The 17,414-nt window shown below is 37.7% G+C and overlaps 1 protein-coding gene across 2 annotated transcripts in view; it reads left to right on the top strand.

Annotated features, from left to right (window-relative positions):
• stac (SH3 and cysteine rich domain) overlaps positions 1–10,076 on the top strand; it is a 28,358-nt gene extending 18,282 nt beyond the window's left edge. For both annotated transcript variants that reach the window (XM_084393303.1, XM_084393304.1), the window contains 6 exons: positions 4,256–4,337; positions 4,988–5,055; positions 6,249–6,343; positions 7,800–7,851; positions 8,288–8,425; positions 8,513–10,076. In XM_084393303.1, the coding sequence (XP_084249429.1) occupies positions 4,256–4,337; positions 4,988–5,055; positions 6,249–6,343; positions 7,800–7,851; positions 8,288–8,425; positions 8,513–8,611 (534 nt within the window). In that variant the 3' untranslated portion in view covers positions 8,612–10,076. The remainder of the gene's footprint in view (positions 1–4,255; positions 4,338–4,987; positions 5,056–6,248; positions 6,344–7,799; positions 7,852–8,287; positions 8,426–8,512) is intronic.
• Positions 10,077–17,414: the final 7,338 nt, after the last annotated feature.

Below are 17,414 nucleotides of genomic sequence, written 5' to 3' on the forward strand. Positions count from 1 at the left end.
TTGCAAATGGAGGGATAGGCCGTGAGTGACTGACTGTTTGCAATTCGCAAACCTCACCACTAGATGCCGCTAAAAATTACACACTGCACCTTTAAGTTTGACTTTAAATTGAGCTAACGAGTCTGAATTACGGATGCTGACTGGGAGAGAATTCCAAAGACCAGGAGAAGCACGACTAAGGGCCCTATGGTCCATGGTGGTTAGGCAAGCAGAAGTTGTATGGAGGAGACCCAATGAGTTCGAGAAGGGGTGTAGGGCTGTACGAGATCAGAAAGGTAAGGTGGAGCGAGGTTATGAAGAGATTTGTAAGTGAGGAGGAGAATTTTAAATTCAATCCGGAATTTGATAGGGAGCCAGTGTAGCTTTTGGAGTGATGGGATAATATGTTGAATAGCTGGAGTTCGGGTTATGATACGAGCTGCAGAATTCTGAATCAACTGGAATCTATGAAGAGATTTGTGTGGTAAACCAGATAAAAGAGAATTACAGTAATCAATGCGGGAGGTGACAAGCGAATGAACAAGAATAGCGGAACTACGCGGAGTGAGAAATGGACGGAGGCGAGCAATATTGCAGAGATATAAATAAAAAGACCTGGTTATTTTATTAATGTGAGCTTCAAATGAAAGGGTGCTGTCAAAGATGACTCCTAAGTTCCTAACCTGTCGGGAATGAGAATCGGAAGAACCGTCAATGGATAAAGGACAAACCAGGACAAGCGGTCAGTCTGTGGAAACGGCGAGAGCGCGCAGGTGGTTTTTCTTAATATCCAGTTCTCCTGTTGTTTCAGTTTACCATTTGAGTCAAGCCGCGTCTGGAAAGAATTGCAGTTTGAATTTTATTGCACTTAAGTCCAACAGCAGTTTCGATTCCTCCCGTTTGCGGATTATTTGCTTTTGCTGTGCTAAGTGCTGGGCCGAGATAGTAACTGTTAATAAACTGATATAAACTAGAGAAGATTCAGGACAGGGCCAGGACAATTAGTGCCAATAAGGAGTACTTCAGTCTTACTGCCATTAACTTTGAGGAAGTTGGCAGAAAACCAGACATTTATTTCGTGAAGGCAGTTGGTAAGACAGGCAGGGGGGAGAATGGAATCAGGGTTTGTAGATATATAAAGCTGTGTATCATCAGCGTAACAGTGGAATTTAATACCGAATTTGGAAAAGATATTACAGAGTGGGAAAATCCAGTCTGATGGGTCTCTGACAGTTAGAATGGATGCAACGCTTGTGTGTGTGTGTGTGTGTTTGTGTGTAATGGTTTGACCTACATTTTGAGGCCCCAAAGGGTGCATTCACACTAGTCGATCTGAACCGTGCCTGAGCACGTGTGACCGCTAGTGTGCCCGGACGCGGATCGCGGTACACTATAGTATGATCGCTAACCGTTGATAGAGCACGGAGTAGCTACTACTCTTGTGTGCGCTACTGTCATCATTACAACAGAAAACATCTTCTATTACTGTTTGGATAGTACACTTTTATAGGGCAATCATGCCAGGGCTCTGTACAAGGCAACTGTGCCTATAGTGTGAGTACACCCTAAGTTTGTGCTAGGCAGTATGCTGATTCAACTGATAGGGTACAACAGGGCTAAAGTCGCATTTTACTTTATTCTCCTTAAAATCACTAGATGGCACAAAAATTCATCTCAGCACTTTTCTTAATAACCGCTTTTGATGATGCACATGGAAATTTGGCTGATCCTTGACGTAATCCCGGACAGCGACACAAAGTTGATTCTGTTGTAATTTGATCTAATATTTCATGTTTTTTTTTTTTTTTAATGTAGATTTATGTAGCAAATGATAATCGATTAAAATTTACTATATTTTGAGACAAAGGTCTTCTTAATGTTTTTCAGTTTTGTTCAAGGTAATTAAAGCAACAGTTTTTCTATAATGAAAGAATATGTAAAAGTATGGTATTTGGGGTAAAATGCGCCCCTGCTGTTGGAGCTAAAAGCACAATAATTAATATGATAATAAATAGCTGCCTGACTTTTCCTTTTGTTGACATGACAGTTAGATTCAGAAGGTAAATATCATATATTAAGTTGGGTGTCCACCATAGAGATAATCACCATATTTATAATGAAACCATCATATTTAAAAATATGCCATTAATCGTATCATATAATAAAATATCATATATATATTGTTACGACTGTAAAGATATATGAAATTATTATGGCACCTCTGACAATGCTACTTTTTCAAATAACTTTGTTCCTGTGTTTTTTTTAATGAACTTATTTAATAACAGTATATTTATTGAACAAAAAAACAAACAAAAAATGATTCATCAAAATTGGATATTATCAAAACATATTACTTTAGCTAAAGTATTTGTATGTGGGGTAAAAGGCCCACCTTGCCACCTCATACATTTGTAAGATTTTTAAACAAATCAACCCACTTTTATGATTTATTTTCACACAAAATCTGTTGTTCCATCAATGTTCAATTAAAACATATACCGGTATATTTTGTCTGCAATCTATTGGAGTAGTGAAAAGCACATTATTCTTAAGGTGTGCCAATGTCCTCTATTCAACATAAACATACTCAAATATTTTTTTATTAAAAATGCGGAAAAGTCTAGAAAATGTCATTTAAAATAATAGGTGTGTGTATGTGTGTGTGTGAGAGAGAGAGAGAGAAACTGGTGTTTGGGTTAAGATGATAATAGTAAACATGCATCCATCATTTACCGGCAGACAATCTGCTTCAGTTTAGGCTTTTAAAAAGATTGATAACACATTTTAATGTGCATTTGCTTGGCTGTGAAGTGAAACTCTTGTGGTAAAAAAAATGGTGATGATTATTATGATTAATTCAATGAAACACTCAAGACAATTAAATTTAATCTCTTTAAGCTTCTCTTTGCTCAAGTCTTAATTCACAATTATTATTTCCTCTCTATATAAAAATGCTTCTTTATTCTTCTATTTAAAGGGCTAGTTCACCCAAAAATGAAAATTCTGTCACTGTTACTCACCCTCATGTCGTTCCAAATCCGTAAGACTTTCGTTCATTTTCGGAACACAAATGAAGATTGTTTTGATGAAATCTGAGAGCTTTCTGTCAGCTTTGACAGCTTTCATTGACAGCTACGCAACTACCACTTTGATATTTCAAAAAGTTCATAAAGAGATTGTAAAAGTAATTCATATGAATCGAGCGGTTAGTCCAAAATTTCTGAAGACACACGATCACTTTATATGATGAACAGATTGAATTTGGGCTTTTATTCACATATAAACATTCATCAACTCACACTTCAGTTGTGGTAAACAGAAGAACCAATGAGGTTCATTCTTGTGTTACGCAGCACGTTTGAGCTTCAGCAAGAACCAATGAGGTTCATTCTCGTGTTATGCAGCACTTTTGAGGTTCAGCAAGCTTCCGTCTCTTCAGAAAATTTGGACTAAACCGCTCAATTCATATGGATTAGTTTTACAATCTCTTTATGAACTTTTTGAAGCGTCAAAGTGTCAGTTGCATAGCTGCCAATGGAGGGAAAGAAAGCTCTCAAATTTCATCAAAAAGATCTTCATTTGTGTTCCAAAGATGAATGAATGTCTTACGGGTTTGCAACGACATGAGGGTGAGTAACTAATGACAGAATTTTCATTTTTGGGTGAACTATCCCTTTAAGACATTATCACAGGGATCTGTTTCTGTAAACCGCTGTTATAAAACAAGAATGTTGTCATCATTATGTCATTTATAGCAACATCTTTGGTCCCTGTCATATGTACTCAATTTTATTACTTTATTACATTTATGGGTTTTTTGTACTCAGGTTTTCAAATCTGTGTGTTCATGTGAATGTTTAAACCATCTAATGTGAAGTTACTATGGTTGTAAGGGAACATAAGCGTCCCAGATGTAATGTTTTACTGCTTGAAACAAACACAGACACACACACCCTGGAAGGAAGTGATGGTTAGCTTCAGATAATGCCTCTCTAAAGCAAATATGACCAAAAAGGGAGAGAATGAGATGAAAGAGAGAGAATAGACAGAAGAAACAACAGGATGAAGCCAGGGTGAAATAAATCAACCATGAAATTATTTGCAAATAAAAGATAAAAGCATAATTTATATGCTATTTAATAAATCTCTCAATAGTAATGTTAACATTTAAACTTTTTATGTCTAAAATACATAACAAAGACATTTGTTAAGACACATTGTGTTCATATATGTGTATTTGAGAGAATTCATGTGTGTTTACTCGTTTGTTCAGACCAGTGACGTGGCTCAGGTACCAGAGGAAAAGGCGGCCCACTGCAGTCGTGCTCAACTCACCAGGAAACCCAGTGACAATGGTGAGAATGTTAAAAAAAACTTTATTTCCGGACAATTTGAGCTTTCCTAAATAAGAATAAATCCAACTACAAATGAAAAAACTAGTTTTTAAATTCTACAATTTTCTTTGTAGAATTTGTTATTCCTTTATAAGCATTATTTATTGTCAAATTCTGTCTTAAATCACCCTATGATAAAACTGGCCGAGCAGAAACTGCTCATGCATATCTGCTCATCCATCCCACAATCCTCAGTTTAACTCCAAACTGCCAGCTTCTGATCAGAGACATTACTCACACTTATTACCGCTTAAGCCTAAATGGCACACTGTTGTTTGGACAGACTGTGATGTAGTATCAGAAAGTCTTCAGTTCATCACAGACTGACCCCCAGCTTCAGTGAATTCATGTGCCCACGACTGTGCTTGCTCTGGGAAGAGAGACAGATATTTTTTATCTGGTGCCAGCATGACCGAGAAACTATGATTATTTTTGTCTAATCAGTCCACCACTCTGACCAATGACCCACTACAACAGCATCATTAATTTAACATCATGCAATAATAAGAAAACAAGCAAGGTTTGTTCTACAATGAGTTGCTCATTATCAACAGATCTAAACTTGAATTACAGTATTTACTCAATGATTTTTACTGTACTGTGTGTTTTAGTTTTTACACCCTTGGAGAATGGAACAGAACATTTTCATATTGCTGAAAGGAAATCAGAAGAATCATCTGTAAGCATCACAAAATCTCTTTTTACACACTTTGTATAATTTGTTTAAAATATTGTTTATGCCATTTATGGCTGTCTAGTGTCTATGGGTCAGTCAATATAGGCACATACCGTAAGTCTTGGCTACCAAAAAGCTGTTGTACTTTTGCATCATTATTCTCCACGAAAAAAAAGAGTTCATTGAGTTGTCATAAGGCAAATTAAACAGTAAAACAAATATGAGTTGCACTACTGTTAGAAAGGTTGGGGTCAACAAGTTTTATTTTATTTACCAAGGATGCTCAAAAGTTACTGTAAAGACTTCTCATTTGAAATTTCTATTCATCAAAAAATCAGTTTTCACAAAAATGTTAAGCAGTGCAACCGTTTTCAGCATTCCTGCTAATAAAATGGTTTATTTAGCACCAAATCCGCATAATATTAGAATGATTTCTGAAGGATCATGTGACACTGAAGTCTGGAGTAATGCACATTTGTGCAATTGGACTTTTGACTCAAAACTGAACAACTACTGAGCTTTAACCATTATGACAACTAGCCCTGTTTCTCCCCTGTTTGTTACTTTCTAAAAAATAACCTTATTTTCTGCTGTGTAGCACAGAGGTCTTGATATTTTAGGGCAGATGAAAATAATTTTTGCAATGAAGCTTAGTCAGAATTTTAATTGGTTTGTGTCAATTCTTTCTGACGTTAATATGAGGCAGCTAGCTGCACTTCATTCACGTGTGTTTTGTGTGTGTGTGTGTGTGTGTGTGTGTGTGTGTGTGTGTGTGTGTGTGTGTGTGTGTGTGTGTGTGTGTGTGTGTGTGTGTGCGTGCGCGCGCGCGTGCACTCATACTTAAAAATTTCCCAGGAGCTTGTGGAAAAATTCCAAATTTAAGAAACACATCCACCTTAGCCAATGTCTGCAGCCCAGTAATGTTTGCATTCTGGAATCTGTCTTTATTTAACTCATGCTTCTGGCAATAATGTTTTATTATTAATATTTTCCTTTCATTGCATTACATAAATACAAAGGAATAAATTCAGGAATGATTCTATAAACTAGGAATTTAACTCTAAAACATTAAAAACTAACATTAAAAGTTGAATGTAATTTTTTTCCCTATACACATTTTTAGTTTAATGTCTGTTGGTTTGTGATGTAATTTGTAAGAATCTTTCTGTTTATGTCCCTGTATGTTTAAACTGTAGTCAAACAGAGAGCTGAAGAGGGACCCTCTGCAGCTCAATACTTACGTGGCTTTGTTCGGATTCACCCAACAAGACAACCAAGACCTGGAAATGAGGTGAGAAGAAAGCATTTTTTAGATTTCAAAGGAGGCAAGATCTGCTGTTCTATTCCTTTCCTATATTTATTTTGTGGTATCAACAGCAGATGGTAGTATTCTACTAACATCTATAATAAACTTCCTTTTCCCTCTCACAAACACACACACACACACACACACACACACTAGAAATGTGCTGAGTTATTCAGTGTCACAGCTGATTTGAGTCTTCACTCCAGTATAATGTGATCTCTCTCTCTCTCTCTCTCTCTCTCTCTCTCTCTCTCTCTCTCTCTCTCTCTCTCTCTCTCTCTCTCTCTCTCTCTCTCTCTCTCTCTCTCTCTCTCTCTCTCTCAATATATCCTCAACGGGATATGCAATCGGTTGTCACAGGAAGGCTGTTGGCTGTCTGCTGGACAACTTCCTGGTGATAACGATTAGCTCAGGGTTTCTTTGTATGCAGAATGCACACCGTATGCTTAACTATGATTGACAAGCATACTCTTGAATAAACATGAGTTTTGATGGGGGAAAAAGTTTTCAGTTTTCTACCTTGACTGATTTTATGTTGTTTCCATTCATCATCATCAAACTTTATTAAGGACACACATGGTCCAAAACACAAACAGTAACAGACAAAAAAAAAAAAAAACACACACACAATTTGTTAAATAAACATTTAAATAAACTATTAAATAAAGATTTGTTCAAAAAGATGCTGACCTTGTAACTAAGGTGCGGTCACACTGGACTTTGAGCGTGCAAAATTACTTCAGAATATGGGCAACTGCACAGGGTTTCTGTTTTTGATAATAAATTATAAATAATAGATAATAAATTAATGAATGAAGGTCAATGGCATTTTATCAGTGCAACTCTTCCTTGCAATAAAATTGCAGGTTGAATAGTGCGATAGTACTATTTGTAATGCAGCTCACCACCAATTTAAAAAATGTCAAGCTTCAAAAAGAGCTCAAATCATCGTAAAATATAATTGAAGTGATCTATACGAGTTTTACTCTACATGTGTGCTATATTCCTGTCCATAGAGCGCTATAAACATAAAACCTGTATAAACATTAAAAGTCCATTACCATAAACCTGTGGTTTTGGCAGATGTTAAATTGACAGAGTTTGAACAGCTTGGTTTGGTACTTTGATTGTGACCTCTGTGTTATTGTCCCTGCTCAGACTGATTCTGAATGCACACATTTCTCTTTACAATCGTTCACACAGTAGCACTTTCATATCCTTTGGTTCAGGTCTGAATCTGAGGCTGCAAATGACTGTTGACTTTAGATCTCTTTGCATGTGCAGTTTCATTCTGGCCTCGTGTAATGGAATGAGGCCATCGCAAAAATTTTTAGTCTCATCAAAGCTTTCAATCCAAAACTAATTCCAAAAGTAATTTCATATTATTGAAAGGGGATGTAATGTACTCATTTGTCCTAATGTGTTCCTGTCCTCCCTGCAGACCCGGAGATCGAATAATCCTGGCAGATGATTCCAATGATGACTGGTGGAAGGTAAAAATCATGACACATTTGCAGACTTCCACTTTCATGGTTAAAAATTGATTCTCTCTTTTATGCGACGTTCTGCATCATTCTGCAACTTGATGATTTAAAAGATGCTCACAAAAAGTAAATTACAAAAAGTTCAATTCAAGTGAAGTATAGTGCTATTTGTAATGCAGTTCACCTGGTGGTATATATACATATACATGGCCAATATGATATTTGGTTGGTTCCTTTAAAGTATTTCGAAATTGAATACACAGAAATTCTTGGTGATTAGTCAAACTAGTCAAAATCTTTTTTCAATGCTCTTATCCATGCAATTACAAATTGATGAGGAAAAAAGCTTTCATGTCAAAATTATTACTTTAATCAATAGCATATTTGAACATACATTTTTGTGAGTTCAAATTTCTGTTCTTGTGTATCTCACTTATAATTCCAGGGTGTGATTGAAGATAGAATAGTTTTTTTCCCGGCATCCTTTGCACATCAGGTGAGGGCAGGCGACAGGGTGTTCAGATGTCACCGAACCTTTATTGGCTGTAAGGAACAAGGGCAGATCACCCTGAAAGAGGGACAAGTGAGTACATTTAAGCAATTGCTGTAGTCTAATCATTTCTAACTTGGATTCCCGCCACAAAACAGCTTAATAATGCTGCACTTTCAGATTTGTGTCAGCAGTGAGGATGAACACAATGGCTTCATCAGAGTAGCCAGTGGAAAAAAGAGAGGATTTGTGCCCTGTGACGTCCTGGAGAATATATGAAATGAAAGAACAGTTTGGTTAAAGAAAAAGAGACTTTCCAGGGCGACGACTCGTGCAACCTGTAGGATGAGCAGACACTGCAGGGCTCTCAGGAGGGGTCACAACAGCCCTCTTCTAACCCCTGTCTTCCTCAGTGACAAAGGAAGAATGTACACCGACTCCAAAGAGTATTTGGACACCTAAAAATGCATTTCATTAAATAACAAAACCATCAAATCATCCGCAAACAAATGATGCCAAGCTTTTCTCTGAACAAATTTCACTTTTCTAAGCCATTTTTTTTCCTACGACTTTTAACCAAATAGAGTCAAGGTTGTTGACAACTAGAAAGTATATTTCATTGAACGCCACTTGGTTTGATATTTTGATATCTAATGCAATGATATGCATACTTCAAGTTTAGCTTAAATGTCCAAATACTTTTTGGGGCCCATTGTATGCGTGTTTCATTAACTAATGAATGTAAGTCATATTTTTTCTCATCTGAGAGAATTGTGTTTTCTGTATTTCATTTATTGAATGTTAGTGTAAGGCATCAGCAACTGCAGCAGTTTTAACGATCAGCTATTCACTACTACTTCACACTGTTTTGAAATACTGTAATTGTTAAAGCAACGTATTTAATGCTTCAAATATTTCCATAAAATCAAATACATGTCTGATTCTATATAAATGTTCTTTTTTTCAGCTGTTTTTTATTTATTTATTTTTTTCATAAATGTACAGGTGTTTTTCTTTTCTTTTTGTGCTATCATTAACACTTCAGAATTCAGAATTTGACTATTTAATTTTATTTATTTAGCTTAACTTAAGTTAAATTATTTAACTTCCAAAATGTTATTTTCCACTCATGCTTCTGAGAACAGAGCAGGAAGGAGCAGAGCTCAGCTGTGTCAGGATTATGAGTGTGTATTCTTTGATTAAACGCACCCTCTGGACTGTGATAAAAGTATGTGGACATGGGTTTCAGGTTTCAGCCAACAAATCTTGACATGTTTTTAATGTCTTAGTGTGTTCAGCTGTCTCGATTTCTTAAACAGTTGATATGTGCTAGCCTACATGTCACACTGATTATCTTTTATTAATAAGTAAACACAAGGCATTATAGGAAAAGAAACATTTGTAATGTTCAGATTTTGAATATTAAAAGCTAAATGAAGCAGAAATATGTATTTGCTGCACATCACAGCAGGTATGACTGAAGAAGATGATTATAGTAAACCTTTTTAAATGAAAGTTTTTTTGTTTTTTTTTGTCTTGTCATGGAAGTAGACATTAATTCAAATGATCCATAATCTCTGTCTCTTACTAAGATGTTTCACAGAGCTGATATATACATTTTTAAAACAAAAAAAGGTAATTCAACTTGTCTGGTCTTTTGATATTCTTTTATTTTGAGTTGATTGCATCGTCATGATATTTCTGTGTATATACTTTATGTACAGAATTAAAGTTTATTTATTGATCTTATTTGTTCTGTGCTTTATTAAAATAAGTCATGCATCACATTTAATAGACAAACAGATATGAAATATTTTGAAATACCTGTATACTATATTCTCTTAAGCTTACGCTAAGAAAAATACGGTAATAAATAAATAAATATATATAATTGCAAAAAAAAAAAAAAAAGTATGTTTACCATAAATGCTTGGTAGTGTAACCATATTTCAAAGACACGAATAGAAGTAACTATGAAATTACATGTAAAGATGTACTTAAGTGGGTAAAAAAAATTATAACACTGCATTTAATTAAAGTGTACTTCTTTTTCACAAGGGGCATGCTTCACACTTCCATACCACACCATAGATGTCCGTAAAGTCAGGGTGTGTTTAAGAAAGAGGTGTGAATATGTATACGCACTGAAAAAAAGCAAGCAGATGTTTCATCAGTTAGATCTGGTGTCTTTTATATCTCTTTCATGCATACACAATATTACCTTCACTTTCTCTTTTCATATCACACATATATCACATAAATATAATAAAAATCACTTAATTCAGTTATCACATAATCATTCAAATGGCATGGCAGTTGATAAACCAGAGTCTTTTAATCGGCTAACACAAGGGAGAAACGACTTGCCATGACATGGTAATATTGATGACAATATCTGTAAGTCCTTCTTCTTGCTATTCCACATTCCATGATTAATTAAATTAGATTAGTAAGCATGCATGATTTCAAAGAATATTTTGAAGTTTAGTTAACTAATTACTGCTAATATCATGAAAAGTTTAGAATACAGCGAAGATATACAAACACATTTCGCTACCAAAAACTAGGGCAACATTAGTTTATGTACGTTAATATTCTGCTCCAAGAATAATATGTCATCTGCACATAATGCAAAAATGACTTTTATATTGGTGTATTCTCTCTCCCAAACACTTCCTCTGGGGATTTTAATCATGCTTTGTTCTCTGTCGTTCTGTTGGTTTGTAGACAATTTGAACAAAGATGCCCTGGAGAATGGTGGTGTGAGGTGGAGCACATGTGAACATAGCTAAACGTGGCATTGTCGAGCGTGATTGTCACAAATGTGCATGTTTACAAAAAAAAAGGAACAGCAGTGCAGTGGAGTGCAAAAACGTGAGACACAAGGCAGTGTAAGGGGGAAAATAGAAGGTCTAGTGAAGTTTTTTTTTACTTTTAACTTGAGTGTCGTGTTTTTAGAACGGTGTGTCATTAATGTGCGAGACGCTGCAATAGACACGAGACACAAGTGCAACGGTCTAACGTGTCTCTCTGCCACAGGTTTTGTTTATTGAGTTTAAAAACATGAGATTCAGGGGCGTATACAGTCCTTTTAAGCTGCAAATGCTCTGCATACCCAAGCCATTTCAGAGAAAATTCATTCATGGACTGGCTAATTAATATTAACATGCTTACATAATAAATTGTTTGGAATTTGGGACATGCATGCTTCAGTTCATTCACTTCCCCCACAAACATTTCCTGCCGGTACTGACACTCGAACTCACAGCCTCTGAAGTTCAACTCTCTAACCATTAGATTAGGCTACGGACACAAGCACAACTGACGATAATTGAGAGATGGACAAATAAATGTTTCCTAAAAGCCTGTTGTGTCATATTTGACATTTACATTAACATGAAAAAATGTAAAAAAATTTTTTTCCCATTTTTAATGTAAAAATGATGTATGGATAATCAAGTAAACCCAAGTTCAGTCCAGTAAATGTTCATCTTACATTTACTTTATAAAAACCATTAAAGATTTCACAGCAAAAAAAAAAAAAAAAAAAAAAAGAAAAGAAAAGAAAAAGACTTTTGATTAATTAGACTAATTGATAAAAAAGTAGCCTATAAACTATCAATCAGAGGGCAAAAGGCATGAAATATGTTGTGTCCAACAGGTTTTCAGCAGTTTTGGTTGTGCTAATATTTTGTAGGCCCTAGAAATTTGCATATTAAATATAATACAGTATGCTAATATATTCATAAATAGGCATTATACTTATTGTTTAACTAAATTGTTCAAAAATAATTGATGTCTCTTTATAAAGTTTCATGTAACAAAGTTCGGGAGGAGCACGTTCAGGTAATCAACCAATCAGCACAAGAGGAAGCTGGTATAAATAAAGCCTTTCCTCACCTTCAGTCTCAGACCAGTTTCTCAGCATCCCTCCACCACCCCATCACCTCACACTCGGCTGGGTCTACCCCAGTATAAGGAGGGAGTACTCTGGGTTCGGGCCAAATTCTGAGCTCGGAGCCCTCCCCTGGACAGCAAGCCAAAAACGCATAAATACTACATCAGATTTCATGTACGTGTGAACTCGTGAAATGGTCTTTTGGGTTAATATTATGTTATCTGCAAGTACAGTTTTTTTTAAATATAGTTTTAAGACATAAAATATGCTATAAATGCACATTCATTACAATTAAGTGCAGTTCCCGGTGTCTGAAAAGCTATCCAATCATGGCAGTTGATATTGACCGGCGACAGCCTATGGCCCTGTCCCAAATGGAACCCTAAGCACTCGCGGTCTTCCTCTGAGTCCACACTTTCGTGACGTAATGCCGCTTTGACTGTCGGGAAGAAGTCTGCTGCGGAGCCCGCATCAGCACGGGCTCAGCAAAAGTGCGCATCAAGGGCGCAAATCGACCACATGGGGAGCGAGCACCCTTCTGAGATCTAAAAATGACAAATGGGACACACTGCGAACACACTTAACGGACACGCGCACGCGGAAGCCATTGTAAGTCCACAAGACCGAAAGTGCACATGAAGTGTGCCATTTGGAACAGGGCCTCTGACGTCACTACTAGTGCGACCCGGAAGTATAAAAGGGGCGCCTAGAGAACATGTCATCCACTTTCATCTGAAGGGACTGTTCAGCAGGCATCTCGAGGCATGGCGAACGACGCAGCGTCTCGTTCCCCGTTCTCAGGGAACAGAGGTTACAGTAACCTATACGTTCCCTTTCGAAAGGGAACCTGCACTGCGTTGAAGACGCTATGGGGAACGATATACAATCCCACCATGCTGAGGGGAGTGCTGGGCACTCTTAACCCTTAATCAGTGTTAAAAAAGGACAACACTTAAGGTGTTTGGGGTCATTTTGACCGTGACAGAATCTAACAAGTTGCACTATTTTAAGCTGACAGGAGTTGTATTTCAGCAACCTAAGCATCTTCTCTAACTTCCCTTATTTGCCATATAAATATAATATTCAGCCATAATAGCAGGCAGTTGTCTGATAATTGAAAACTGTGATACAGAAATGACAAAAAAATCACTTGTTTTTCTCTTTGGGTCCCTGCTGCTCTGTTCAGGTGAGATTTCCTCTTGTATTCTGTAAAATCTTTACCAATTGAAAATCCAGAAATCTGAATATAAAAGCAATATGAATGAGGCTCATTCTTTAGTTATTTTACTAATTATGTGCAACTTTCAAAGGAGATTTGTTTGTCACAGATTATTACATTCTTTCATTTGACGTCATAAATGGTTTTAAATGAGGTATTTTTGCATCAGGTCTTTTAAGCTGTTATTAATATTATTTTACTAATGTAATTTTTCATTTTTATTATTCATTTAATAACCGTTTTCATGAACATTTCATAGACAGAAAATTACAAATGATGTCTTGGCAATTTAGAAATAACTATACAGCAGGTGGGATATTTCTGAATCGTTGCCCTTAAGCTGTATTGTTCCCGAATCCCTAATATAAATGTAATCCCTTTCCCCTTTTTTTGTTCCAAAGTTTTAACACAGTATTTTGTGATGTTCAGTCATTTCAGATGTTCAGATGGGATTGTCTCAGCAGCACTTTGACCATCTGAATTCTGTGAGGGAGATGGAGTTCAGTTATCATGACAAAAAGGCAACAGAGAACAAACCAGTAAATAAAACATGTTCACTTATTCAAAGAAAAAAACAACAACACTTATTTCTTTTCATTAGCAATATTCTAATTTATCCCTTCTCTTCCTCAGCTAATTATTTGCGATTCTTGTAAGATTCTTGTTAAGAAACTAATAGCATATATTGGAAAACATGCTTCTAAGGTTTGTAAAACATATTTGTACATACTGTTTACAAACATACTTTAACTTCATCGTTTTCCCTTGTTCTTGAATTTTTCTCGTCTTTTGTTTTGCAGGATGAGGTTGATCGGCAGCTCAATACAATTTGTAAAAAAATAAAAATACCTGGTTGTACACAATTTGTGAAGAAATATAAAATTAAACTGATCAACGCGCTGATCTCTGGAGGCAATGAACGAACAGTCTGTATCAAATTAAATTTGTGCAAACCGATGTACATGCAAACTATGTGAATTCTTCAAGCTTAGATTTGAATACCGTATACCCGACTATAAGACGACCCTGAATATAAGACGACCCCCCCATTTTCCAGACTTATTTTTGTGGAAAAAATCTAGTTTTCAACAGAAAATTTTATTTGAAAATTGCTGTGATAATTCATTCTCTCTCTTCCAGCACGCGCGCGCACCTTTCTCTCTCTCTCTCGCTCTGCGTCTCGTGCGCACACCTCTCTCTCTCTCTCTCGCTCTGCGTCTCGTGCGCACACCTCTCTCTCTCTCTCTCGCTCTTCCTCTCTCTCTCTCGCTCTGCGTCTCGTGCGCACACCTCTCTCTCTCTCTCTCTCTCTCTCTCTCTCTCTCGCTCTGCGTCTCGTGCGCACACCTCTCTCTCTCTCTCTCTCGCTCTGCGTCTCGTGCGCACACCTCTCTCTCTCTCTCTCGCTCTGCGTCTCGTGCGCACACCTCTCTCTCTCTCTCTCGCTCTGCCTCTCTCTCTCTCGCTCTGCGTCTCGCGCGGCAGAGAGGAGCAGCGTTTTAATTCAGTTAACGGCTCGATTATCAGGATTTTTGTGCAGATTAACATCTTGGAAGGGAGAGCTGATTTTGTCTTAATGGGTCGCGTTTCAGTCACTATTTCATATTAATTCCGTTGTTCTTTCTCCCTTTCCCCCCGTGATTTTGTCTATATCGCGAATATAAGACGACCCCCCATTTTTCAGCCTATTTTTAGGACAAAAACCTCGTCTTATAGTCGGGTATATACGGTACGTGTTATTATTTCTAACACGATTGAACATTTAAAAATGTAGGCCTAGTTCTGCTTCAAAAACACCTAATGGCAATAAAGTTATATGTTTTCAGTTTTCTTGGGATAACCAAGATTGTAAGCAAATATCAAACCATTTACTTTATAACAGATTAAGAACGCTCCCAGATTATTCTGCCTATAGGGTGTTGGATAGGCTACTTTGCAGGATTAACATTTATATGCTTTTGAAAACTATGTCCCCAACACTTGCGGCCAAAGTGTGTCTGAAGCATGCCTGAATAATATAACAAAAAGGGTAATGAAACTAGACAGCTGTCTATAAACTCTTGACTTTTGAGTAATAAGGTGAAGTAATCAAGAAATCCAGATTTGCTTTTACCTGTTTTGCAAAATTATACATGTTACCATGTATACATCATATGTATAAATATGATAACAAACTGTAGAAAAATGATATAATGATGATATAACCCTAACCCTGATATAAAGATCCTCCAGCCGTGATTAAAGCATATTCAAAGACATTGTCTGGAGTCTGTCAAATTATTGCTGTGCAGCAGGCTAGGCATATCACACTGTTAAAAATAAAGGTTCTAAAATAAATAAAAAAAGTCTATTTTGCAGCAATGCCACAGAAGAACCATTTTTTTCTTAGTGTGAAAAACATTTTTAAAACCTTTATCCAATTTAAAGAACCTTTTGTGGAATGGAAATATTCCATGGATGTTAAAGGGATAGTTCGCCCAAAAAGGAAAATTCTGTCATCAATTTCTCACCCTCTTGTTCCAAACCTGTAAGACTTTTGTTCATCATAAGAACACAAATGAAGATGTTTTTAATGAAAAACGAGAGCTTTCTGTCCCTATAGACAGCTACGCAACTACTATGAACTACCACTTTGACCAATGAAAACAGGGAACGAGACACTGCGTCGATGACGCTATTGGGGAACGCCCTCCATGTGAACCGGTGTCTGAAAAGTTATCCAGTCACGGCAATCAAATTTGACCGGCGACAGCCTATGATGTCACTACTAGTGCGACCCGGAAGTATAAAAGGGGCGCCTAGAGAACATGTCATCCTCTTTTCGTCTGAAGGGACTGTTCAGAAGGCATCCCCGAGGCATGGCTAATGACGCAGCGTCTCGTTCCCCGTTCAGGGAACAGAGGTTACAGTCGTAACCTAGATGTTCCCTTTCGAAAGGGAACTCGCACTGCGTCGATGACGCTATTGGGGAAAGAAGTACAATCCCACCATGCTGAGGGGAGTGCATGCCAATTATGGCTCATGACAAAATGTCAGAACTGGCAGTTTCAACCTGAAACGCCAAGAAAACACTCCTCTCTTCGGGTCACATACAGGCTGTCAGTAACATTATTCCCTACGGTAACTGCCCAAGCTATAGCCTCAAAGAGGCATCTGAACAATGGAAGGCCTACCAAGGCCGCTCAAAGGCTTGGAACCAACAGCTTCCAAGGAAGGGGTTCCTTTAAGGGAATATGACCAGGGGGTCCGAAAGGAGTCCCATTCAGTCACTTTCTGAGGGGGACATAGAGTCAACCCCACATGCCACCAGGGAGCCTGACCTGATCAAACCTACTAACCTAGTCTTGCCAACAACCTGTCTGTTTTCCCAAACAGAGTCTCTCACAATAATATATTGCTTTATAACCCTTGCAAACGAGGGGAGTAACTCTACTCAATCCCCCCCCCCCCCCCCCCCCCCCCCCTCTCTCACTCTCTTTGAAACACCTTTGAAGACGGCTTATGGTATAAAATGAACATTCAATTCATGGGCAACAGCTCTGGTGGACATCTGGTGGCCGAAAAGTTCAGATGGCGAAACCGGAGCATTGAGGAGAAAAGCCTTTTTTTTCTCCCCGATGTCAGCCAGGTTCAGCCACAGATGTCTCTCCGTGGCCACCATCGCTGCCATCGACCTTTGAATCGAGGCAGCGGTTTGTCTGGTGGCCCGAAGAGCCAGATCTGTGGTGCGGCACAGCTCATCCACTGCGTCAGGGGAGAGACCCTGCCCCTGATCCAAATCCTTCAGCAGGTCGGCTTGGTATGCCTGTAACACTGACATAGTGTGTAAGGCATCCCCAGCCTGACCTGCTGCCGCGCATGCCCTGCCATTCAAGCGAGATCTTGAGTGGCTTAGAAGGCAGGACCGGAGCTTTTAGTGCCGATGCCTCTCCAGCAGCGAGATAGTTCGCGAACGTCTCGTCGAT

Source organism: Rutilus rutilus (assembly GCF_951802725.1).
Source record: "Rutilus rutilus genome assembly, chromosome: 21".
Taxonomy (NCBI): domain Eukaryota; kingdom Metazoa; phylum Chordata; class Actinopteri; order Cypriniformes; family Leuciscidae; genus Rutilus; species Rutilus rutilus.